This window comes from Euwallacea similis, chromosome 14 (assembly GCF_039881205.1).
Source record: "Euwallacea similis isolate ESF13 chromosome 14, ESF131.1, whole genome shotgun sequence".
NCBI classification, from domain to species: Eukaryota; Metazoa; Arthropoda; class Insecta; order Coleoptera; family Curculionidae; genus Euwallacea; species Euwallacea similis.
Genome location: NC_089622.1, coordinates 2003239 through 2030204, shown reverse-complemented (window position 1 = coordinate 2030204; position 26966 = coordinate 2003239). Strand labels below are relative to the sequence as shown.

General features: G+C 34.8%; 2 protein-coding genes across 5 annotated transcripts in view; one reads left to right on the top strand and one right to left on the bottom strand.

Moving 5' to 3' along the window:
* LOC136413542 (pancreatic triacylglycerol lipase-like) overlaps window positions 1-26966 on the bottom strand; it is a 111320-nt gene that overhangs the window by 75981 nt on the left and 8373 nt on the right. The window lies entirely within an intron of this gene.
* Oamb (Octopamine receptor in mushroom bodies) overlaps window positions 6987-26966 on the top strand; it is an 81205-nt gene continuing 61225 nt past the window's right edge. For 2 of the 4 annotated variants that reach the window (XR_010752488.1, XM_066397153.1), the window contains exons 1-2: window positions 15809-16132; window positions 23860-24268. Coding sequence is in view for 3 of the 4 variants with exons in the window: in XM_066397153.1 (XP_066253250.1) it covers window positions 24002-24268 (267 nt within the window). In the remaining variant the exon portion in view is untranslated. Of the gene's footprint in view, window positions 7224-15808; window positions 16133-23681; window positions 23808-23859; window positions 24269-26966 lie in introns of those variants that run through there. The other 2 variants (XM_066397154.1, XM_066397155.1) reach the window with 2 other exon arrangements.

Sequence of the window (26966 nt, the reverse complement as noted above, 5' to 3'; positions counted from 1 at the left end):
GTAATTGCATCTATTTTCGCAATTTTGGAAGTGCTTTAAAATTCCAAAGCTCCAGAGCCACAATTCAGTTATTTTTAATTAAGTAGGCGAAAAACACCACCTGAATATGATGCATATTCAAGAATCTTTGGAAAGTCGTGCTCGGTTTAGAGCTGGGATCTTTCAGAAGAGTGTTTCCCGGGAATGACTTCAAAAATAAAAAAAGAGCTACGTTCCCCAATTCCGTTCTCTATCAGCACTTTGATCGTTCCAGAAAATCGTGAGCCATTCTGCGTGCAGAAGATTTGTACATCTTTACATCCGAGCAAAGTGATAATTTTATGGAGGGATTTTACCGATTTTTTCAAAGATAATTAAAACCTGACTGCCTCTTCGGTTTCCAGAAGCTTGGTAAATTTGGATTATAGAGGTGAAGGAATCTTGGATAAACGATGCTCAGTTAGAACCGATAGAGACTGGAGAAAGATTGAATGCGAGAGATTTTTTATGAATTTATTTATGTGTATTATGACTGCCAGGGGTGCATAGTGATACAGTACGCATAATTCGAAATGAAAATACATTTTGGCTTTGGTTGCTTATGGCGATATTTTTCTGTTCCAAGAAGCTTATTATTTGATTTGAACATATTCTCTAGTTTTTTTAGAAATACATTTGTAGACCCATAAAGTCAATGGATGTCCAAATATTTGATAAAAAATTACAGAGCGAGATTTCGGTCAATGTTGCAGGGTTGCCCGAATTACCGCTTTTCTAAAATTTTAACTCGCCCACTGATCAAAACTGGATAAAAGTTTGTCGGATTTTGAAACGATTCGTCCTTGAGGGACCCTCTTCAGACTCTTGAGGTCCTGAAACTTTATAGAACCTCTGGAGATTCTTTTATCTCTTCGCTTATACTCTGTAATTTCTCTTGAGTGTTGTGCAAATGCCCGAAAAGTTCTTTAAATGCTTATCCCCATAACCTCCTCTCTGCTATTTAATGACCAATTACATTTTTTTTAATGAATTTGAGATGGCAGCCTCTTTTGATGCTTTGCGTCTGCACTTTCTATTTGAAGCTTACATGAGGCGATATGTGGTATTTGGTTTTATTTATTATTCGATGTGTCGTAGTGTGAACTATCCGTCTCTGATCCGCCTTTCCCTTCAAGAAAATAATGTTGAAAGAAAATAGACTCTCATTAGGGAACTTTGAGCGATGAGTGTCAGCGAGCTTAGCAAATACAAGATCCTGCCTGCATTATACAGGGTGTTTCAGAGTTGTGGTGATAAAACGCTAGGGGAGATTCCTCTGACCAAAATTTAAAAAAAAGTTCATGTAAACATAGGTCTGCAAGTGCTTTGTTTTTGAGATACAGGGTGTTAAGTTAAAAAAAAAAGTTTTTTACTTATCGCTTAAAAACACATTTTCCTATTTGAATAAAATTTTTACGATTTGTTAAAAAAATTATTATACATCTGTTGGACCAGTTAGATTTGGTCCAGAATGTCTAGGAGCGTACCCTGCGAGCAAGTCGGTTGTTTTTTGCAGGAAAACCTATCATCTTACATTTTTTTGCAGTTTTTATGTCATATTCAGATAACTTCACTAGAAATACTACAGTTTTGTCTCTTGGCTTTTTTTCGTGTTTTGCTTCGTTTTCTAGAAAAAAATACATTGCCGTACTTCGGCACGTCCCTGAACTTTATACGGAGAAATAACGATGCTTAGAATATTTTTTTTTAACAAATTGAGCGTGTTTATTGTAAATGGTTTGCATTGATTTGAGCTGAAAGTCAACAACGTTAGTTCTTAAAATCTTAACAAAAAAAAACTTAACATCCTCTATCTCGAAAACAAAGCACTTGCGGATCCATGTTCATATAAATTTTTTCCTTATTTTGGTCAATAGGCTTTTGTCACCACAACTCTGAAACACCCTGTAATGGCCCAGGTTCTCTCAAATTTTAGTTTATCAAGACAACATTGTCCATTCCTGACTACAAATTTTATGGCCAAATTTTACATGCCAGCGGACCTTCTTTTCCTTTAAAACATAATCCATGTTTTCCACTAAATAAAATCCCATAAATTACACTTATAGGGTTCCAGTTTTTAGTCATAAACAACTTTCTGATTTATAGGGCGCCGCACCTGGAAACTCGGGAATACGTTCTATGAATGAAGTCTAATAGAGAAATTGAAGTTTGGGAACTTTAGCAGACAAAATAACATCTGACCTCCGTCTTGTTATATTAAGAACACGTCCAATGTCTGTGATTTATTATATTTTGTTGTTTTCGAGCAGTAGGGAATTAAATCCTCAAGCTCTAATGCTGGAAAGTTTCCCCACATAATCACGATTCATAATATAATGAATAAATAATCGTGTCCTCAATTTTTTCAGGCCATTTTTACATTAATTTGTGCAAACAACCGTGAAATGAAGTTTTCAGTTTTGATAGCTGGAGATCTTGCGATTTCCAATATTTCATACAACAAAAATTGCGGTGATGTGACTGAAAACAATACTTTCTGGGGGCAAATAATGGCGTTGACTTAAGAGAGTGCTTTGCCTTCAAAAGAAAGTGTTTTCTTTTGGAGAAGTGTCGACAGGAAAATGCTAGACCAAGGGCGGCTGGAATTAATAGCTCCGCTATACCAGGGAGGGCTCAATTTTAATTACGCAGAAAACATCCCTAAGGAATGAAAAATAATTCTCATGGAGTTAAAGGCTTCATTTGTCGTGGCTCACACAATATCCCGACGTTGTTTCCTGAGAAATTTTTCCCGGCATTGTTGTATCTTTGAGGGCCTTCAACGCAATCTAGGAAACTCAGTGACACCCTGTAATTCCTCAAAGAAACTAATGGCCTTTATTTCGTCACTGGATTCTAGGATTTCGTTATCGCCAACTGGAACAAAAGCAAAACGAAATGGTGGAGGAACAAGGATGACTTAAGAGGAGGAACCTTTCGATAACAGCCCGTTATTTATAGCACCAACCACGGATTAATGGTAATTTTCGAATCGATATTTCCCCGATAACGTCAAACTTGAACCTATATCCTTTACCTTCTTTGAATTATTGAAGAGGAGATTCTATTTTAAAGTTTAAACTGCAGGCGGTCAACTTTGTACTGCACAAGGCTGAACTTATTATACGACACGACACAATTTCGCCCTAGAATCTTAAATAAGATATTATTTAAACTTTATATTGGGTTTTCGGGAGTACGATTGAGAATTTAAATGAGATTATTTTATCTAGTTTTGCTTCGAGTAAATTTCAACTTTACGTAGGTGTTGGATCTGCCACTGCAGTAGCAGAAAAAATGGGGAAAAACCATTGATTTGATCTGGAAACGGGCACTTTTCTATGATTTAGAGGGCAACATCTGGCTTAAAGCTGAAGATGAAATACAGTGGTCAATATACCTGGGCGGTTCGGTGCTGTTAAAAGCTATAATTAAAAATTTAATTATGACTGCAATTAGTAAAATAATGAACGGCAAAAGACTTTTATTCCCCTGAACTGACTATCATATGAAGTATAGAAACCTATTACAAACTTATTAAAATATTAAAGAAAAGCAATTTAAGTGGACAGGGGAGAGCAGTATTAAATGGGAGCATTTTGAAAGGTTTTATGCTAATCTAGGGTAGGAATCCTCCACTGTTCTCTGGTCAGAATTATTGCTCCAGGACGATGGGAATGTGAATGAAGGGGAATAATAATATATAAGGTAAAGTGTCCTGATATATGATCCTGATATGTCTTTGTATATAAGTAATATATTAATGTGGGCGGCCATTCACTTACATCTGTCTGGAGCATGGACAAACCTCTACAAGACGTCTACTCACTTTCATGTATTAACTTGTCAGTTTATCCTCTGAACTTGAACTTGAATCTTTCTTTCGTTAGAGCTACAGAAAAAAGGGAAAACTGGAAAAAAGGAACCTAATTTGAACTAACGCGACTAACTATTTTTCTGAAAATATTCAAAATTATATTGAGAAATGTATGCCCTGTACAGCCATGATTTAACTTATATTAGGCCAAGGGCCAAATATGAATCCTACAGAGGCACAATTGCCTGCGGATGGCCATTTTATCAAAACGGAACTTATCATTGTCGGAATGAAAAAAGTTTCATTCAGTCACTTATTCAACTTTACTAAATATTTGACCATTACTTCCAACTAAATTCCCGCTCATTGGTCATTCTAATGCCTTTTAAGCTGGTCATATGCATATCGATATTCGATATTCCAAAATGTATGGGCGGCGATTAAATGCAGTTTTATTTGGAGCTTTCGAGGTAGCTCTAAAGTTCATTGGAATATTAACGGATTTTCCCTAAAGTTGCCTCTAATCTGAGTATCCACCACAGGGTCACAATCGATTAATTAGTTAAGCAGAATTTGCGTGGTCAGTGTCGTCAATGAAACGTTGGAAGTTTATAAGTTGTCTTGGTCAGTAGTTGACTCGTCAAGAGTCTTTGGTAAATGTTCTCTGGAACCTTAAAATGTAAGACAATTGTGAGAAGAAGAGGAATTTTGAGTCTTATGATTCAATAGAGTTAAAGAAACACAATATTTAAGAAACTCCAAAAAAGCGATACTTAGCAATTTAGTAACAAACTCTCCATTTTAAATATTGAAAAATCGATTTGAATTTCAGTTAGTTATCAAACCTGTCTTTTCATAAATTTGGCATTTTTCGGAAAATGTGTCTGACACTTCTTCACCGGCAACGTTGCATGGAACTACCATCACAATAATGAGGCTATCATTGGCGGAGCTGCGATTCTCGTGGTTAGCTGCGAGAAATACAGGGTTGCCGCGGTTAACACTATTTATTTATTTTTAAGGTAAATTATTGATTGTTAATGCCTGATGTTTGACTGTAATATATAAATGAGTTAAAATTGGGGATTTCATTGTGGAAAATTTTATGACCTATTATTATTTTTTCACATTCATATTTTATTATTCTTTTCCTCTAAATACTTTGATTTTTGCATATTACGTCGCAAATAACTTGACTGATTTATTTACTCATGAGTATTAACATTATATCTTCCAAGAATTAAAAATCTTACTTTTACTCGATATTTTGTAAAAAACATGCTACAAAATAAGAGAATTACGTCAATTTGGTTAATCAAGTTAAATGGCATTGGTTTAATTAGGCGGAATGGGAAAAACAGATATCCACCGGATTATTCCGCTATTCCATAAAGCCGTTTTAGCCAGGCAACAACAACCAATATCGAAACTTTATTGATAATAATTTTATGCAATTTTACTTGTAGTCTTGGGGGTGGTTCTAAAGTTCCCAGGATTATTAACGACTTTTCCCTTAGGTTAGCTATTATTCGAGTATATGCCACTGAGCCCTAATCAATGAATATTAGTGGAATTTGAATCTATTGTTGTCGCCAACATTACGTAGTCAGCTTATAATTTGTCAGTCAACCGGAATAATGGAGGAAATAGTCTGACAATGGCGTACTGGGATTGTGCTGTTCCTTGTTGTGATTGTTGTGAATGGGCTACATTAGAACGTGCTGGGAAGTGGGCCCTTTAAACCTAATATTTTTTGCTCGATTTACTGAATGGATACATTAAGAGTTGATTGAGATGGTTTTCTTTTTTTATTTATATTTGTTCTTTTTTGCAAATATGCACAATTTTTTTATTGTTTTTAAAACAAATGTTAATTTTAAAAACATTATATTGTTTAACGAGTAATGAAAATTGCATCTTCTGTTACGGCGAGAAGAGTTTATTTCGGCTCAGTTCCCCTCACTTAGTAATGTTCTGGAATTACAGAAATATGATACTTTTCCTACGATCATGATGATATAAACAGTATTTATTTATTGAACAATTTATTATAGACAGCCAAGTATACTTACATAGTATTGCTGTCCTACTCGATGCTTTTCCAATAGACAAAGACGGTAATAACCATTAAGTTTTTGTCATCTGTCATATCACGGTTCAATCACTGCCATCGGGTTTGTATTTTCGAAATTGACATAGTTCCAACAATATTCTCATGAATGGCGGTTTGCATTTATGTGTCTCTGTCAAACTTTTTACTTAAATTGGAATTTTCAATAATTTAATTTGTGTTAAATTCAGAATCATATTTCCTACAAGAAACATGACAAATACCTATGGTCAGCAGAAAAGTAATGTTCTTCCATTGTACTTTACAAGATTAGATCGCTCTAAATGTATTTGGGTAAAGACCTTTACAGTGCATTTTTCAAAGTGTAACGTGGGATTTCACGTGTTAAAATTTTAATCCCATGTTGGCCTCTGTTCTGTTAGAGTTAAAGCTATAAAATTTTTGTGTCAAATAAAACAATGGAGTCAAAACAACTTGTAAAACGTCCCAAAATGCATTTATTCAAACTTGAAACTGTTTACGATTCTCGTATTTAAATGTTAACAACTTTTACACGTTAATTCAATTTTTTGCACTTCTGAGACTAAACTAGTAGTTTTATACTTTCTGCAGAGGGACTAAAGTATTTTTGGATATCTGACATTACCGAATGTTTCAGAACAGTGTACAATATGTCCAACAGTTACCTCAGATCATCAATATACAGGGCTGCACTTAGCACTCGATATTATTTTATGTGTGACTAATAATAATACCTACATTTAGAAGTATAAAATCTAGCGCATACATCTCGAGACTAAAGTGTCTTTTACTCCTTCAGCGATCTGCTGCCTTTCCTGCGATCGAGTAGTAAACTTTGCCGTGGGACTAACACGTCTGCTCCATTCTTCTGACACATGATATACTATTATAGTCACTTAAATATTGCTGGCATAAACTGTAATAACTTTTATGTAAAGAAGATGATTTTCTGTCACCTTGAGGGTGAGGGTGGTCTCCTGCACCGGTGCATTTCCAGCCGCCTCGACGGAGGCGTCTCGACGCGAAGCATCCATCCGTCAGTTGTTTTCAGACGTTCGCTTGTTTCGGTTGGAAAGGGTTAGCCCTCGGCTAATATCGACAAGTGGCGGTTAAACGCGAAATCGTTCGCGTTTCGCGCTCTCAAAATTTTCAAAACTTTTCCCTACTTTTCCGGAATTAATAATAATTTCTATGTTAGTAGAAAGTAGAACTAGTTTTGGGTGTGTAGTTTCGTGTGTAGGACTAGATTTGAAATATCTAGTTTAGGATTTTTTCGGAGGGCTTTTGAATCAGGTAGGTGAAATATATAAGAAACCAAATGGGGTTTATTTCACTATATCAAACATGCAACCGAATGTGGATTCAGACTTTCTTTGAACCAACCGATACTGGCGGAATTACCAAGTTCCAAGGAGTTGCCAAGATTTTAAAACCCCAAACATTCTGAGCTAGTGAAACTTTCAAGTTTTTCAAGATTTTTCAAGTTTTCCAAATTATGACACATAAAAATATTTTTGGAGCTTCAGCAAGCCCAGAATCTCTTGCGAATCCAAATTCAGACTTTTGAACCTTTCAAAACTTATCATACCCATTTGGTGCTGTTCGTGGAAATTTTGGTTAAGGTAAGGCGCCACCAAATGGTAGACCGTTTGATGCCGCCTACAGAAACTACTGTTAAATCTTGGACAGCACGGAAGTGAGTGAACCTAGGCAGGCATAATTACCATCTGCGGGGAAGGAAATAAATAACGAAATGCTACAAAATTTTAAGTAAGAGTAGTGTAACAAGTTGAAGACATACCAAAGGAATTTAGCTAAGTTGTGCTAAAAAGGCCGTTCAAAGTGTTAATGAAGAAACAGCGAAATATCTGAAAACTGTCAATTGAGACGTTGAAGATAATTGGTAAAGTGAGGTAAATAGAATTAAGGAAAGTAGCGAGTGGTAAAAACAGAAAACTTCAGAAGTGACTATGCAGATTAACTCAAGAAAGATATTGCGGACCGCGTTGCATTTATCAGGCAATTGGAGTGGTTTTTTTAATGATGAAGATTTGAATTCAGGTTAGAGTGTATTGTAATGGAACTAATGATTAAAGTACAAAAGCAAACTATTTTGAAGACCAATATTCTGAGCAGAACTGGCTTCAGTTTTTTTGTTGATAAGTTCTGATCATGTAGACAACTGTACAGGATAGAAAATAATGCAACTATTCAAAAATATCAGCATTCAATGGAGATTCATTGATTACCCTCGCATTGTGCTGGAATAATTAACACTGTGGATTTAAGAATTGGTTGGCATATGAAAGGACTTAGGAACGCTGACACCCTGCATCTTGCCGAGTTACATAACAATTACTTTACAAGGTAGGTCAGCTCAAAATGAGTAGATTATTACTGATTTTGTCTGACCTTTGGTCATGCCCTGGCTCCAAATTCGGATGTTGGCAATGAACATTCTACATTCAATCTGAACGTTCTCATACTTTCGGTTTTCGACGTTCTAGCCAAGTCATTTCATCTTTATAGAGCTTGAGATTCAGAGTTTAGATGCAATAAGCAAAAGATGGAGTGGTTGCAGAAGCAATAGTTGTAAAAGCAACTATTGCAATTTTACATCGTTCTTTCCTCGATGAATTTGACGCTGAGTCATCACAGAATTATTTTGCAGAACTTAAGCGGATATTGATTCTAAAAATAATGTATATGTGCATTCAATTTTCAGAGTTAATCATGAATATTGCAGTAATACTTATACGGTGTGTTCCCGGTTAGGGGAAACGACTCATGTGAAGTTAAAAAAAGTCCCGAATTAAAACTGAAGGAGAGCACTTGGTTTTAATGCCCCCTTCAAGGAAATTTTGTATCTACAATTTCAATACGTAAATTTGCAGGAAAATTTTGTAAATTTAACACTTCATGTACCTACCTCTACGTAAATGCTAAAAATTCAAACCAGAACTATTTTTCCCAGAAAATAAATGTTTTATTTAATTTTTCTGTGAGGTCCCTTTGAAAACCGGCTCCTAGAGTCGTTAGTGAGATTTAATTAATCAATTAGTTTTTTAAGATTCACGGTCGTCTTGAGATCATGAGGTAAAGTATTATGCGTCGTGAACGCGAAGTTCAGCAACTCATGGGTATTTAGTTTGATAATTGTTTTCGTCTTGGTCACTCCCGAAAGTGTGAAAAAGGCCTTTTCAATAAGATTTTTGGTTTCTGTAGATGACGTTGGGCACACTTTTGAGTATTTGTTTATTAACCGGCGTAAAATATAGTCGGTGCTTGGATTTTAAATAAGTACCTTACTGGCATAAGTTGACTCTCCAGGCACCACCTTGTTTCTGCTTCTTATCTAAAAATGTTTCTTAAAGAAAGCTTAATAAATGAGAAGTAGTGCGGTCCCAGGAGCGGACTGTGTAATATCGGCAATCCCATTATTTTACTATAGTAGTATGTGCTAATAGTATGGCTCACATTCGTTCCAATAGCATCAATCTTAATGTTTGTTTTCACTTTGCTTTGCGGGTAATAATTAATATAGGTGAATAGGTTAGGTCGGGTTAGCTATATGCATGTCCTGTTGCAGGCAATGCCCTTAATTAATACACTCTGCGGATAATTGATCAGGGGAACAAGTTAAATAGGGCAGTCATACCTATTTTTTTTAAAAACTGAAATATTTTTGATATAACTCACAAATTGGCGTAAAGTTAGGTACAAAAGCAATAGAACAGAGCCTAACAAAAGGTTAACATTTTAATAGGTAAAATTGTACGTTGTGCGCCAAAAATTGGCGTTTATCGGTTGTTATTAAGTACGTTTTAATCCATTTTTAAACAAAAAGAAAAAATAAGGCGGTGCCCGAATAATAAATTGTTACATCTGGATAATTGATTACTATTTAAGTACCGCCAATTTTTACTGAATTATGTGGCATAAAAGACTAAAAATTACCTTCCAGCAGTTGATTCTCCACTCATTATCTGCTTTTAAGCACATTTTAATGATCCTGGAAAGAAAAAAGCTAAAATGAGGCGGCGTCTGGATAGCACACTGTTACCACACTTTTAGAAAATTGTTGTTGCACCTTGAAATGAACGATGGTTATGTGTGCTATACAGGGAAATTTCCATGCATAGGGTGGATCCAAAAGCATTGCCAATGGATTTCATTATGATTTTGTGACGTGGAATCCAGTAGCATCAATAATTTGATTTTTTTCATTTTCGCAATAAACTACTAAAATTTATAAATTCGTAACAGACGTGCCAGGAGCTTTCGATAGAAGGCCAGGAAAGGGCGTGAACAAGAGCATTTCTGCGCTATATAGGCTCGTTCTAGGTCAATTTAATTCACCAGTAAATTCGGGTTAGCTTGCAAATTAGATAGGCAGAAACCTGAATGTTTCAGGCCATAATGACCCTGACTCATCCACTAATAAAATTCAACCTAAGTTATAGGTACGCGCGGTTTCAACCCTCCTACTGCGCGACATAATTCTGTTTTGCAAATTGTCATGCAAATTAAAAAATACTTTCTCGTTTTAGGACTGGCTCACCTCCGCCATAATTGCCGTAACTGGCTTAAAATGGGAGATACCGACCAACAATAATGCGTTTTAACCAAATAAGCATGAACTTACAAATTAGGTGCCTTGGCTGCATGTGCACGACTAATTGCATAATGTGTTCGAATGTTTATACGTTGGAGATGTTTAGGATCGCCGAGTAATATTTCAACGAGGAATGAAGAGAAGGTAACGTTTTTATCGGTTGATGCAGTCGAAGGCTTCGGGTTAATCTATGAGTGTGTCCTTGCAGGCTTTAGGAGCCCCTAGAGGGGCAATCAGGGTGGCATGGCATCGAGATCTTTAAAAAAATATACATGAATAAATAAGCAAAGAACTTCAATAACCTGTACTTTTACGTGGGGCACTAGTCCCAAGAAAGGGACAGGGAATAAGAGAATTACTGGTGTTCTATAGTCCCGAAGATGTGGTACTTGGGTAGCCTCAGTTGGAATAACAATTATGTAGAAAGCTACCAAATTGTTATCCCAGCTAAACTCCACTTGAGGACGTAAAACGGAGCTGAGTTCGAGTTCGTTAGGGGTCTACTTGTTCAACCTCAGCACATCTTTTCCTTCTTTTAGAACTGGACTCTGTGAGAGGACTCTTGAAGCTGAAAAATGTTTTCATTAATTACACTTCACACCCTGTACATCAACAATTGCATATTAGCATCATAACTGGACATAATTCAGTGCGTTATGTGCTTGTAAACAATCTCAATCATGTCCAAATATGTGTGTGACAATATGGCGGAACCACACCGGATGAATTGGCAAGAGATTGTGTGGTCGAGTTCCCAAAACTCGACCCGAAACAATTAGATTTGCATAATTTCCCCATAAAAATGTCGGCTATCTTCTTCAGTATAACAGTATTGTTTGTTGTTATGTAAAAGGGTGGAAATTTTTATTTTTAAATTTAACGGCGTTACCAACATGCCAAACGTGATTGCGTTTTGGAGCCCTCAGGGTAAGGTATGTGTTATTAAACCATTGAGGGCAAAAAGGAAACTCTCATGCGGCTAAAAGTGGAATATTAATCAAATTTAATTCAAAATCAACTCAAACATCCATGTTGTTCTTTTGCCTGCAAAATAGTATGTTAATTTGGCCCTTTCTATTCCGACATGAAACTTTTGTTGATCCCCTGTTAAAACTTCCAAAGTTGTATTAAAATGGTTAGCATTTTCTGAGCCCCCGCTATGAAGTTTCTTAAAAAATATCCGCATTTTGGATAATATTATCTCCTTGTTTAAAGAAAAATACAATTAACCAGCCAAACTGTTAATTGCACGGTTAATTTTCTAATACATTTTTGCATGTTGCATTATAGAAATTGCAGATCCAATTATCTCCATGTTCAAAGCTGGTTTCAATTACCCTAACAATTTGTCGTAAAAAGCGAAAACATGTGGCACAACATTTTTATGTTGGAGGAAAAAAAATTGTGTTCACCTATGTTGTAAAGTTTAATTCCAGACAGGGAAACTGGTAACACGAGCTTGTAGGGATTTCTTGAAAATATGGGCCGACAGAAATTTACATTTCCTCGCAAATTAGATCGTCAAGTTTCCTTAGCAGGAAACACGAAACGAAGTTTAAAAAATGTTTAATTCAGACGGCCTTAAGGGGAAATTTTTTATTCGTTTAAGAGTATGAGCTAAAAGTTACTGAAACGTAATTTTCATTCTAGAACATTTGAATGATCATACATGTGAAACCAAGTGATTAGAGGGAGTGATGAAAAGAAGTTCCTGGACTTTTTATAAGATTTTTTTTTTTAATTCGAAATAAATTACTCAGATTTCTGTTTTTGTGAGACATGAATCGGGAGCGGAGTAGAAAAGTGGAGAAAAAGGTTAAATAAAAAATAATGTTACAAGAATGACTACCAAATATTCCTTCCTTTTTTACATATCGTACTTCATTGAATTGCGCGTATTGAACTCTTTCAAAATTGGCAACAATCTGGTAAAATCCAAAAATTCGCTTGGGAGCGATTCGAGGCCCGGAGGAAAGACCAAGGGATGAAGAAAGAGAGCAAATTATCTTCCACATTCTCCATTCTCATTGCCTTTGGAGGCAACTTATGCTATGTGTGTTGTACTTTTTTTGAAACTTTTTTAATTTCCTCAGTTTTAAAACCTCGGATAAAACCTCAGTATCATCAAATCCAAATTTAAAAGAATATAAGTGAGATGAAGTCTGCCTTTAAGAATATAATTTAAAATTTTTACTGCGCTTTAGCAACCGTTCCGGTGATTTTTTTTATAACAAATCTCTTGAGGTTTTTTTGCGTTCCGTAAGTTAAAGAAAATTCTTTGATAAAGTTATGGGACGTATCAGGATCAAATTTAAAGGTAGACGTAATTCAAGAATGAATCCTATATTCAGCTGAAAGCAAAGTATTGATTTTTTCTGTATTTTGACACCCTTTTTATTTTTTGATATCTTCCATAAGATTAATCGTCGGAATCTAAGGGTGTTTCGCATATATTTAATGGGATATATGCGAGTTTGTTTGTAGAATTAAATAATTAATTTTGTTAATTCCTTGGATGCTACGGGGGGGATTAGGAACGGGATGAAATGAGATGAAAATATGAACATATACATGGAAAGATAAAAAATGAAGAAAGGTGAGCTAAATATCCAAATTTTTTTGATAATGACATCTCTGTTTCTCAGTTACAAATACAACGAAAAACAACACGAATAGACCTTTTCTTAAGTTGTAATTGTAATGGCAAACTTACTATGCAAACCAAAATCTCGAGACTGCTGTAATTAAAAAATTAGATCCGATTTGCACAAGTTCAAAATAGGAAATTGCAATTAGACGGCATTCATCCTAACAGGAAAACGTCATCAGCAGTAATCGAATTATCAATAGCTAAGGAAAGGACAATCGTCCTTAATTTCTACCAATTATACCTAGAGACAATGCTTCTAAATGGTTACCAGCCAGCTGAATAAAATACGGTGCGAGTCATCTCTTTTTTGCTAACAATAAATTCAAATGTATTTATGTATGATGTTTAAAGGGTAAACTTTCACTTACATTTATATGATAATTTTGTGTTAGTGTGCATACGTATGCTTCAAATGTTTTTTATTAAAACATTCTTTTTTGTTTAAATATGTTAACTGTTTTTATTTCTAAGTCTAGATAATTAGCTCAGCTGGACAAATAGACGACCGTGGAAAGTTGACACAAAAAGTTAAGGCAATGTTGGAGGCATATTTCTATCTATTTGAACGTAGGCCGAATGTTTGACTGGTTTTAGAGATTTGCATTATAATAATAAATCGATGAAACATGGTTATAACTTAACTACACTTAGGTTAAACTAATTCTTCACTTAATACCCATTTTAAAGAAATTATAAGAATAATAATAACAACTGTAACACACTAAAGTTTCTTGGCATCTGGTGAATGCGCCTCATTTCCCTGAATCTGAAAGAAACTTATTTTAGTAGGCGCCATCTATCGAGAATCAGGAGGTGTTTACCAGTAATAGAACACTACCACCCTCTACCGAACCACGCTGACTAATTGTCTAAACTTATTTTTAGCTTTCTAGTCGTTTAGAAGCGATATTGGGATTTGATTAGGTGAAATTTAGGCTTATTGAGACACGACTAATATTTGCCTGATATTTTTCTTATCGAACTAGAGATAATTTACCCTCAAAATATTATTTTATCGTTAAGTATAGTGGATAAAATCTGATCGATTTTTAATAAATATAATTAGATTTGTTCGAATCATAGTTTCAAAAATTCTCTGGACTAACAGGAAATACATGAGTAATGCGATTTTTGCAAACCTACAGCTGTAAATTCAACCATCGGTAAACAAGTCAATTAAGACTGACAAATTGCCGTTTTCCTATAATGTGACCTACAATAAATTTCTCTATTTAAGAGCGAGGGCATGAATGTGGGCCATACATCAGGACTTAGGGATATTTCTCATTTATTATAGTTTTATTTGGAAAATTGCCAATGTTATCATTGCGAACTTATTTGCTTCAATTATGTCAAAAAGAAGTCCGATGTTGAAGATAAATATTTTTAAAAAGGTAAAAGAACATTTTTCAAATTCATTACGGAATTAAAAATGAGAAATCTTTATTTTACAAACCAATTTTTTGATACAAAAAACTTTTTACTTTTTTTTGAATATTGTTCTTTTGTCAATTCAATTGTATGCAGGCTAGAGTTAAAACATCACAAAATTTTGAGCTAGTATTTCCATGCCTCTGATATTTCACTGATGTATTATCTGAAGTATACTCTTGGGAACGTCAACACCAGTGGGCCTAAAACCAGTCGTTGAGAAGGTGTAAGCTTCTTACCATTTCCCTTAGGGGCCCCATGGCTTGAGGTCACTGTGCGCTCATCCAGTCCGCGCAGGTCATCTTCACCACCCAGGGTGACGTATGCAGCTCTCGTGGGTCTCGGGGCATCTTTGCTGTTCGGTCGCGAACGTTTATTTCTGAGCAGGATGATGATAACCACACGGACTGATATTTTTGTTGTTTTAAAAAATCTCTAATATCAGCTTCAAAAGGTCTTCTGTTTATATATTTCTATTATTTTATGATTATTGCTGTTTAAAAAGTTTAAAAAATTGAAGTTAGACCTTGAACCTTCTTAATATTTCGTTAAAGTTGAAGTGACGTTCTTTGAATGTCGATGTTAGCGGGTATAGAGGCAGAAGTGAATGTACATATAAAAAATGTCTATCGAAATCATTCTGGACCATTCGTTAGAGTTCAATCGGTCCATTAAATACTCTAACTAACTTTTCGACCCCTTTAATGTTTTGATTAATTCCCACCACTTGTAATTACTGGACCTTTTAGGTCCTTGATATTTCATTACTTTATTACCTGCAGTGTTATTTTATTATAGATGTCAACATCAGCAGGACTAGGAGAGGTGGAATGTGGACAAGAAATTGTGTATTTCTCCAAATAAGTTTAAACTTCTCTATGAAGGTTACAGTTCAATAATTCCTATTCCACGCAATCGTGTCCATTCTAAACATTTCAGTTCACTCTTAATCGACATACTTACTCAAATTTTGCCTGATTCGAAGATTCTGTGCTACACATATGTATATTTTGATAAAGAGTTATGTTAATGATTTCAAGTCAATGTTAATTGGATTATGTGGTGCCAATTATCACTTTAGATTAATCAATTCAAGCACTGCTAACGTGCTGTTCAGAGTAGTGATGCAAAGTTGATCGAGTAGTTAGACCCTCTAGGACCATTACGTTTGAGGACAAAGTTCCCTTCAATACACCCCTGCAGTAATTTATGGTGTCCACTGAAACTTATTTTATTAAATAAAACGTCATATTATCATTTGTAATTAAACGCGAGCCATTGATGCGTCACCAGTAATTTCACTTGACCCAATTGCGATAAAGGCAAAATAACATGAAAAATAGTGTCAACAGTCGACGAGCCAATTGATGTGAAAGCGCACACAAAATCATATTATGCAAATTGCTCTTGACAAATGATGTGTGATGCCTACGATCTACTTATTTCCTGCAAATATGGTGATAATAAGCGTCTGAACGTGATTAATTGATCAGCCCATTGTCCAGGGTAATGGAATCATTCGGTGTTATTACGATATTCAGATGCGTGGGTAGAATTTTGATTGCTTGTGTTATAACACGTAGCGACTTTGGCCAAAGAATGATGCACTTGCTCACCCGAAATTGATAAATAAGTAAAGATGGTCCCTCTCTTAAGGAGGCGACGCCCTTAAGGGTCTCAGCTAATTCTTACAATGTGAGTGTGTTATCTGGACCCTGTAAGCTATTCCGTTCACATAATTTAGTTTGCGTGGGATATGTCTATTCCAATTGCAGGGAAAAACTATTGCGAATGCACTTAACATCGAGTCCAACAACTTTTTTTATTAATTTCAGTTATTGTTCTGCCCACTAAGTTAGAGCAGAAGTTCTTTGAAAAGTTACTTTTATGCTCTAGCAATTTTTCTTTGTAAAAGTCCTTTAAAAAACCTCTGAAGCAAATCAGTTGATTTATGGCAGAGACACAGCTTTGATTACGTGCTCGATATATATTTTTTAATATCTCCTATGTTGTTTTCCCTTACAAACCGCGGAAAACCATTAATCACCGAAGGAGAAAAGTGGAGCTAAAAATGAAAAACTTGATCCATGATGGAATTTCCTTTGGGTTGCACATGACACATCGCGGGGGTTGTGGATTTTTAACGTCAATGGACGGATATTAGACTAGTTCAAATTCTAAATCCAGACGAGTTTTCACGGAATTTATGATTCCGTTTCGGAGATTCGTAGGCGTCTGGATTACACTATTCTGGTTGGAAGTCAATGAGGGGCAAATTATGAGTCCCTTCGGCAAATTTAACAGAGATAGATGGAGAGCTGTATATTTATTTTTTTGTAATGTATTTCATTTTGTGTGTACCTTCCAGCCCTATCTCCTGTGCATTTCTCGTTAACAAGTGTAGAGTGAGCGACTTGCGAGATTAAATTTTCAAAAGCCAATATATTGTTTAATGTCACGAAACCAAGAAGATCATTAATCATACGAGGAAATTACGGAATGGAGAATGAACAACATGACGTATGACGTAACATTTTCTTGGTGAACGTTAAAAGGTTGTGTCGGTGTCAAATAAGCTATTTTGGGGCTAGAATTCGCATGTGTATGATTTACATCTTGTCAGGGAATTCTTTCCGCTTTTGTGCTTCAAACGGAACTTTTCTCTGTCTTAATAGAAGCTGTGTAATTTTTTTTTTTAAATATGCATTGCATACGCTTCCCAATCTTGACTGCGCGATCTTATTTTGAGAGTAAATTTTATTCTCTTTTTGATTTTGGAAAGGTTATTAGAGGTGTAGTCGTTTTAGCTTTTACGTCTGAATTCTACCGCACGTTTAGGAAAAAACACGAGGAAAACTTAGTAGAAAAGATCATTTTGTCTAACTCATGTCGTGACGTGACATGAATTACGCTTTCCCTCAGCTTCACCCTCCGGGTAATTCTACTCGTGACACAAAGCAACGTATTTCGTAATAGGTTGTGTAAATAGTTACTTTTCAATAATATGCTATATTATACATTTTCCATTATAAATGCGAAGGCTTTACTGCATTTTTGGGAACCTCTGAAGGGAAGGAAATTGTGGTTTTAATGAAGTCCTGGTGCAAATTCTGTTACATTTTAACCAAAATTTCATCATCACATGTTGTTATACACTCGCAGACAAAAATGTTACATATTTTATTTTAAGTCATTATTTTTCTTTTTTTTAATTTACATCAGCACTCTGTGTTTATTATTGCTAGGTGCCATGCACTGAAGTGTTTTGCATACGTTACAACCAAATAAATTACAAGCTGAAGCTTTACAAAAAACTCGTAGAGGAATTAATAAAATAGTCTGATTTTTATTGTAAAATCTAATTAGAAAGAGTAACAACAAACAAAATACAACAATATTCTAAGGCACAAAAATAACAATTTAGTACTTAGTGTTTCCTCCTCTAGCTCAGGCGACAGTCTGCATCCTCTTAGGCATGCTCCGCAGAAGATCTTTTTACGGTTTCTTGCAGAATTCGATTCCATTCTTCAAGTGCAGCATTTTTAATTCTGCAATCGAGTTAGGAGCTGTATCTCGTGCTTCTATATGTCGCTTCAGGGTGTCCCATAGATGTTCTATGTGATTAGCATCATAACTCATCGGTGGCCGCTCTAGTGCCTCAATCCCGACAACTTCAAGGTATTGGATCGCTGTTTTTGCGGCATGGGGCGGGCATTATCATGCATTAGCCCAAAGTTATCGTACCCAATAAAGCTCGCATAAGGTAAAACTTGCTCTTCAAGGAAATTATTTATGCAACAGTCAACAGTTATTTTTAAGTGTACCTTTAAATATCTTGTTCAACAGAAATATCCCTCTTCAGTTTAGTATATTCGTTCACTACAACAAAGTTTACAGTTCCAGAATTAAAAACTTTCAGGAATTCAAAGTATCTTCAATAAAGCCGAATTGTTTGTGTTTGACATGATCTCTTCTCCTCAGAATATTCCATTAATATTATATTCCAGGAAAGCTCTTGATACCACGGCAATAATATTTCTGACTAATACTCGAACCGTACTTATTAGAAACCATTACATGGTAATTAGTTATGAAATGAGTTATTCAACTGGTGGTATCTATGTTAAATTAGAAATGTATGTGCTGGATAAAATAAGAGAAAAGGTAGGATATTATAAAAATGTTTAACGACAAAATTTTATGGCTTAATGCAGGGAACGATTAGCTTTCTAAGTTTCTTGGAATATGAAAATATCAGGTATTTATGATAGGCAAATTGTATTTTAACACTAACAGCTATATAGATTCCCTTTAAAAATTGGAGTAAATGGTGTCTTTATTCTATAATAAACAAGTTAAAGTTGTACAAGGATGTTCAGGACCGTATTAGTGTAAGTTAATGAAATGCTAATTTCATGCAAAGAAAATGATTAAATTTATTGAAAATATCTCTCAGCAGTAATACCGACTGTTCGACAGCTGTAAGTACTTGCAGAAGAAATTTTATTCTAAAGCATTTATTGAATTGGATTTTTAGTTGATGACAAAGGAACATTCTAATAATGATTACTTTTTCCGTAGGAAATATATTTTTGTGCTTTTTATGAGATATAAATCTAGTAGTAAAGAACTGCATCCCGAGAACTTTTGTAATTGGTTCTTTCCAGAAAATGATCGACAGATCAGAAATCTCCCTATCGATCACACTTCTCCAATCACCCCTGCTACTGTCGACCAAGTAGTAAGGATGGTAGAGGGATTAGTATGAGAATTTCTCAGGAATATAAGTTTAAATTCAAGAGGTTTGGTCTCAAATACGGGAACTATGTAGTTATAGTTACTGACTTCCTTATCTACAGGTTAGGGCAATTTTCACTAGCCCATATTACAAAAGCATAGACAAATAATCCGAGTGCAAATAACAAAATCAGACAAAGCTTTAGACATTTAATTCCGAATGGTTAGGCGACGTTCCTCCTGATAAACGACCAGCAATAACTAAACGTCCTGCTATAAATTCACACCACCTAAAGGCAACTGTCAAGAGAATTTGCCATGAATTAATGTTTTAGATTTTCCAAAGAATTACAGACTTTATCGAATGGTATCAATTAACAATTGTGTTATTTTTAAATAATAATCCTTCACTTTTTTTACAACTGGCCCCCGGCCAAAGCCATTGTAGAAAAATCGTTACAAATGCTGATATTTATAGACTAACGCGTCGTTATAATGCATTTCAGTAGTATTTAATTTTCGGGATTCATTTGAAACTGAAATTGTTATATATCAGTTATCATAGAGAAAGTGATTAAATGAATCCTGATCGAATCTCAATTTACCTCAAACAGTAATTGGTTTTGGTCAATTTTTAAATTTGAAATATTGCAACCGAGTTAATTTAGTTTTATTCAACTAAACTGCGGTTTTTCTTCGAGCCGTGAAGTCTAACTATCATAAGTGGTGAGGGAAAAATGATTAATCATGTTCGGTTTAATAATTTATTAATTTCATAGTTAAAAGTACGAAAAATGTTTTTAACAGAAGCTACTCCAAATGGATTTTTCTTTAATTGCCCATTAATTGATACTATACTCTGGCTGCCTCTAAAATCTAATAAGCTCCCAGTTTAAATACCTGGCTCCTCTTTTTTTTATTCAACTCCTTTTCTTTCTCCCTCTTAACGATTTATTAAAATTTAATCTAGGCAGATTAAATCTAAACTGCAGTAATTATTTCCTTCGGCTTCAAATGCTCTTAATCGTCTAATGAATTTCTAAATATAAACTTAAACCTGTCAGGAAAAGGTTCTATGGATCATTCCTATTTTAAATGCAAACTATTTTGTTATTAATATATGTGTCGGTTGAGTTTATTTTAATTTGCCGATTTTTATGCAATAACAGTTAAACATGAGATAAAGAAGAAGGAATTTCTAATTTTTAAATTAAATAACATATTTTTTGGATATATATAAACGCAACCGTCATTTTTTCATTCTCGTCGCAAATATATTCTTCAAATTTCTATATAATTTTAAGTAAGTTCAATAAGATATAGCTAATTTGATTTCTTAGTAATAGAAACAGGCACTTTACTGCTGAATTTTCCCAAATTTGTAGCTCCAGACATTTCGGAGATGCGCAAACTGGCCATTCTTATATTAAACTTACTGTACAATACCATTAAATTGAGATCTCGAATAAGTATCTTGAACGAGGTAATAAAAAATCCCATCCCGTTTGAAATTTAGCTCACAAACCCAAGTGTTAATCCGCCTGATACTCTCAGGAAAAAAGTTTTAATGTTAAAAACAAAAAGTGTATTTATAAGCTAGGCCGTTTCAATCCCGATATAGAACCGACCGACACTTTAACCGAAACAAACTCCCGACTTGTGAGCCACTAAATAAAAGTTTAATTCCGTCTTTATGTGGTCAGAGCTGGTCAGGATTCTCCAATAGGAAGAAAGTTGAGCCTGTCCTAATCGGCTTTTCTTAAATTGAATTCTTAGCGGTGATAATATTGCTGTTCGCGTTTATCAGAGCATGCTCAGAAGATGACGCATCAGAAAACGTAATTCTGTTTATGAACATTTATTTAAATGTAGCATACATGAGAGAGAGAGAGAGAGAGAGAGAGAGAGAGAGAGAGAGAGAGAGAGGAAACCGGACACCGAGAACATTATCACCCTGTAGGTATTTCTGATCGTTTGTAACACCTAGTGGTGCAAATTCTAAAGCTAACTATAAACTTAAAATTTTAGTGAAATATCTCACAAACCGTAGAACAAAAAATAAAAAAATAATTCAAACTTTAACACCCTGTACTCGAGAATGACGCTTTAAAATATACACTATCGAATTAACTTCTCTCTTTTATATGTATATTTAATGTTAGAAAAAAATAAAATTAAATACAAGTTAAACTTGTAATTGCGCAAAGGCAATAAAACACGGAATAAAATTCCTTTTAAAATGCACAACATCCAAAATAATAATACTCTACAGGCAATTTTATTAAATTGGTCAACAAGCGTGAAGAAAGCTTTCACAGGCTGTCGGCATAAACTGAGGATTAAACACTTCGGACTTTGATTTTTACACAAAGCTATAGTTTACGCTTTTCTATATCTGCCGCAGAAGAAGTTCTTTGTTTCATTTAACTGCTAGAAGGAGATTAAATTCTCCAATGGAGTTTCTGCAGCTGGATATTAAAGTGAATTATTATTTCCATTTGTTTAGGAAATTGCACATATTTTATATCTCGTTTTGGCCTTCACGGCTATAGTCATTCTTTATTTAAGCTTAAGCTTTTGTTGAGAGATATAATTGTAGGTTCACCAGAATTCCATAGAATTGCGTTAATTTGAGTCAGATGATGCATTTATACCACTGTTTGTGACTAATGATTGGAATTAGATGCATAAATATCAACCTGGAATTGAACAAATCTGAGGTAATTTCCTAGCTCTTTAATATAAAAAAATAAAATAAAAGAAACCTGAAGGTTCGTGGCAAATTTAGAAAGATGAGGTTACAAAATTCACTAGAAAAAGATATATGAGATCATATCACTCCAGACTAGTTCAATCCTAAAAAATTATTCAAAACGCTGAATAGGTAACTACGAGACACAGAACTACAACAATTCTAGTGAAATGAGCAGAATACTTGTTTCCAAAAAATGGCAAAGTCCACCAAATATTATGCAACTTTCTGGTTGAGTAAGTTATCATATAATTGCGAAAAACTAAGTTTTAGGTTAAATTTTCGGATTTCACGGATTTGCAACGATATTTCGATTTCTAAGATACAGGGTCACGTTACTACCGATTTGAAAAATCGCATCTCAAAAATTCTGAAATTTCGTAAAAATGTTCAAAATACACTTTTTTCAGTTTTAAAATGTTAAACACCGATATCTCAGGAACCTGTGGAGTAGGTATTAAAAATAGTTTAAATGAATCGCCTCAGTACGCTCTATGATCCTGCATATACGAATTTCCAATACGTTAAAAATTCCAAAGGAGGTGTCAGTAATTTATTGCTTGCACTACAAACTTAGCCACTTTTGAGATGAACACATGAAGCCCTCGTATCTCAACTTTTCAAGATTTGAAGTCCGAAATATGATGATTTAATTCAATTTTCTACTTAATTTTCTTCAGTCTCTTTCTTGCAAAGTTGAGAACTTAATTTTAAGCTATTATTGAGCCAATTGTACTAAGGGTCAAAAAAGCAAGAGCATTTCCTCGTATTTTCAAGCTAAGAGAGGTCAACTTTTAGATGATATTTTTAAAGCACATTTTCCTCTACGGTTTTAATAAGCTTTAAGAGAACAAACTCGAACTTCAGCTGGATTGTCCAAGCTTTTAATTTTCTTTCAGGTTTTTTCTTTCAAGTTCGAAATAATAGGATTTCTTCTAAGACTTCGAGCTTTTACTTTTCTTTCCTGCCTAATTTAGCATTATTAACAAAGTTCTACTGCACCATTTTCAATGATTAAATTATATATTTCAAAAATTTGAGTCTCAAAAGATGGCAGCATTAGGTAAACAGAGGTGCTGTTTTTGTGGTTTTCAGCAGGAGCGCGGCGCAGGAGGGAGCAGCAGTTGTGTTGTCAAGGAGGCACATTTTAACATATAGCCAAGTGATTTTTCTATGATAAATATTGAAAATATTGTGTTGTTTTGAGAATAAAATATACCCTGGACTGATTTTTGCATCAGAATAATAATTCAGTATGTTTATATGCTTCTATGGTTCTTGATTCTATACTAGACTGCAAAGAACCATTAGAATTTCAGATCTCAACAGTTGGTATTATAAATCTATAGAGCCATTTGAATCAATTTGGCATTAAAGACATAATTATCTATAATGATCATTGATATATTGCCAATATGAATAGCCAAAATTCGTTTATTTTCAATTATTAATTCCTATAGCTTTATGCTAGCCATATTCCCCTCTAAACTAACCATAAATAAATTAACAGTGTACATACACTGGTATTTTCATCAATAATTCGACAATCGACCAGCCGCAAAAAAAATTCAACAACCCTACACAAAAGGCTTATCCATCCTTTTCATCATCAGGCATTTTGCCAATATCATCACCTGGCTAATAGAGCCGATGCATTGTCCATACTGTGATGGATGATTGGAGCAGAGTCATGTATTATAACCAATTTTTCCTATTTTATTTTTAAATAAGACCTCTTTTCCAGGACTATGAAAATGGCTGAAACTGGCACCTTCATCCCTCAAACTGAAGACAACCCACAAGCAGAGCCCGAAGCAGCCGACCATTGTGCACTACAACATGCATACGTTTAAAGGGTGGTCAGTTTCGGTTAATATGCGGATGTAATGCGAAATACACTAAGCGAGACCGCATGCGCGGCGTTACTAGAAAACGTCCGGTGGTTTGATGCGACTGCGTTGGCCAAACTGACCATTCTGTTACTGATTGACGTCATGGTGATTGTTGGCAATTGTCTGGTTATAGCAGCAGTGCTGTGCTCTTCTAAGCTACAAGTGGCAGTCACTAATATCTTCATCGCTTCACTAGCGGTAGCTGATTTAATGGTTGGAGTTGCAGTGTTACCGTTCTCGTCGGTGTGGGAGGTGTTCAAGGTAAGATCAAGGATAGCTGACTAGTATGCGGAAACTAAAGGGTTAAGTACAGAGGAAGAAGACAGTTCATGTGGTTTTTCTGAGCTCATTTATATGCATAGGAGTTAAAAATATTCAAATTTGCGAAATACTTGGTGTAAGTTTAGAATATTAACAAATTTTTCTTCATACATGCATGAATTTGACTCAGAAAAAAATGGGAATATTGATGAAGTTTGGAGCCAAAATAGAGCTTAATACCTTCATTGTCCTCTGTTGAAAAAAGAGCTATTACGTGAAGGCGGACTAAGGGACATGTAATTTTGAAAATAATTGATGATAGACAATTATTGAATATAATAATTCAGAAAAATAGTCTAAAGTTTGCAAGCAAAAATATTATTTGAGATATCACTCAGATTGATTCATATAGGTAGGAAATCAGTTTTTTGGAACTACAGGTATTAACCATTTCTCTACAGTGTAATAGAAAATAATGAGATTTTGGAGGAAATACAATGTAGCTGATAAATTCAACGCAACTCATTTTTAGCAATCTCTCTAAAATACATATATGAATCTATCCAAAAATTGAAAGAAATTTGTAAAAATTAGAAAGAAATGTTGAATCGCTACGAAACTTCAATTCAAACTAAAGGTTAACGCCTATCATTAATCATGTCCATAATCATATCATTAATATTGCAAAAGCTTATCTCTCTCATACATTCAAATTATCCAGCTTGACGCCAACTAGCAATATACTACAATTTACGAAAGGGGGGGGGGGTGCAATGTACGCCAAGAGATGAGGAATATAACTGTGTTCAATGAAATTGCGGATTAATTATAATTTTGGAATATTTAAATTATATTATCTGACTTTGAAGGCTATTTTGCGGTCAAATACAGTTATTGAAAATATTTACCACATATATAAACTACGGAATAATGCTATTGGCTCTTGACATTTCGTTCACCACTGCAATGGACATTAAGAAAGGCAATGAGATAGAGGACGGAGTAATCTTCCGTGTCTCTTGACGTTGATTAAAGCGTTAACTCTAGAGTCCGGTGTATTTATTCGCTCCTTCCCTGCTGGGTGGGGCATTGGTTTACATGAAGTGCGCTCGCGTACACGGAGCGTAACGTAGTAGATACGGAGTAGACTACAATCTGGGTTCTGTTATTCTCTGTGATTGAGAATATACATTTTTTTAAATAAGATAAGCCTATTAGGTCTTGAATCTGGCACAATTAATAAAAAATCGTTTTAAAAAATGGTGCACATATTCATAATAACACAACATGGAAGTGCTTTCAAGTCTGATTTCTTATACATTCAAAATTCTTGGATGGAGTAACATGCCATGATTGAACTGGGTAAACGTTATATTCAAAGAAATCACTTTTAATGGTGGCGCTGTTGCCTCATATTTCGATGGCAGTTGCCTGACTATAAATTGAGGAAAGTAGAACGAGAAATCAGAGGATTTCCATGTAAATTATTTAGCCGATACCATCAGGAGTGCATTGCCTTTGCTTGTAAATTGATTATACCTTAAGACACATAACACGTAGGGAAATTAGGTTAGTGGGATATCAATGGACGTTATTTCGGATTTATGACGGTTTGGCATGAAGTTGTGTTTAATGGCAAAATGTCTCGCTTGTTATATGAATTTAGGTTTTTAAGAGGCTATTGTATTGTGGCAGTATTTAACTGAAGGATGGTGTTTGCCTTAGTTAACAGTAATATTAATTTTAATATCTAATTAATTAATGCTGAGAGTCTAAATTTAGCAATTTATTCATAACGATTGAACAAAAACGAAATTCTATTTGCTGTTTGAAAAATATAAAACTTGAAAAACCAGTAACTGCCAACAATGGGACTAAAACCAAATACACTACATTATTACCCATGCTATGCAATAATAGTATAGGCAAATAAATTCCCGAATGATTTAGCAACAAATAAAACTCTAAAGAATTTGTTTAATTTTAGAGCGATGCAGGACAAGAGTTTTCGATTTTTTTTTTTTTATAAGCACCTCCGTTACATCGTGTTGAATTCGAAATAGGTACGAGATTGGAGGGTGGATTTAAGATTCATTATGACATGTGAAATATGCCGATGGTACGTATCCGATTATTCTCCATCAAAAACGCAAATAAAATCCTTTCGACAATGCAAAACGATGAGGAAATAGCTGGCAAACAATTTATCATTTCCCGAAATATAAACCGTGTGTTTTATTTAGCTTTCTCCCCCAGTGCGCGTAACGAGCCCCGGATTTTCCGTATTTCTTGGACGAATCTCACAGGTGCCAGTTGGGAAAGATAAATAAGCCTAATATGATAAACAGTTTTAGCTGCAGTTTCATTCACTTTACAGCCATCACTTTGAGTTGAAAGTAATTTGGCGAAACACTGCTTATAAATCTTAATGAATGTCACCCTAGCGACAGCCTTAATTGCGTTTTAGAATGCTTTCGTTGCTTTAGTTATCGCGGATAAGCCGGTTAACCAGAAAATGACAGAGAACATTGAACACTCCATCTCAGTAACCGTTGCTGGCATGTAGAAGGCAATGAGTACAAGAAAAAGATAATAGACTAATGGATTAGTACATCCAATTTGGGATCATAAAACACTCCCCAAGTGCTGCAGGGCTCTGAATTGAAAGAAATATGACCGGTCTGGACACCAGATAGAT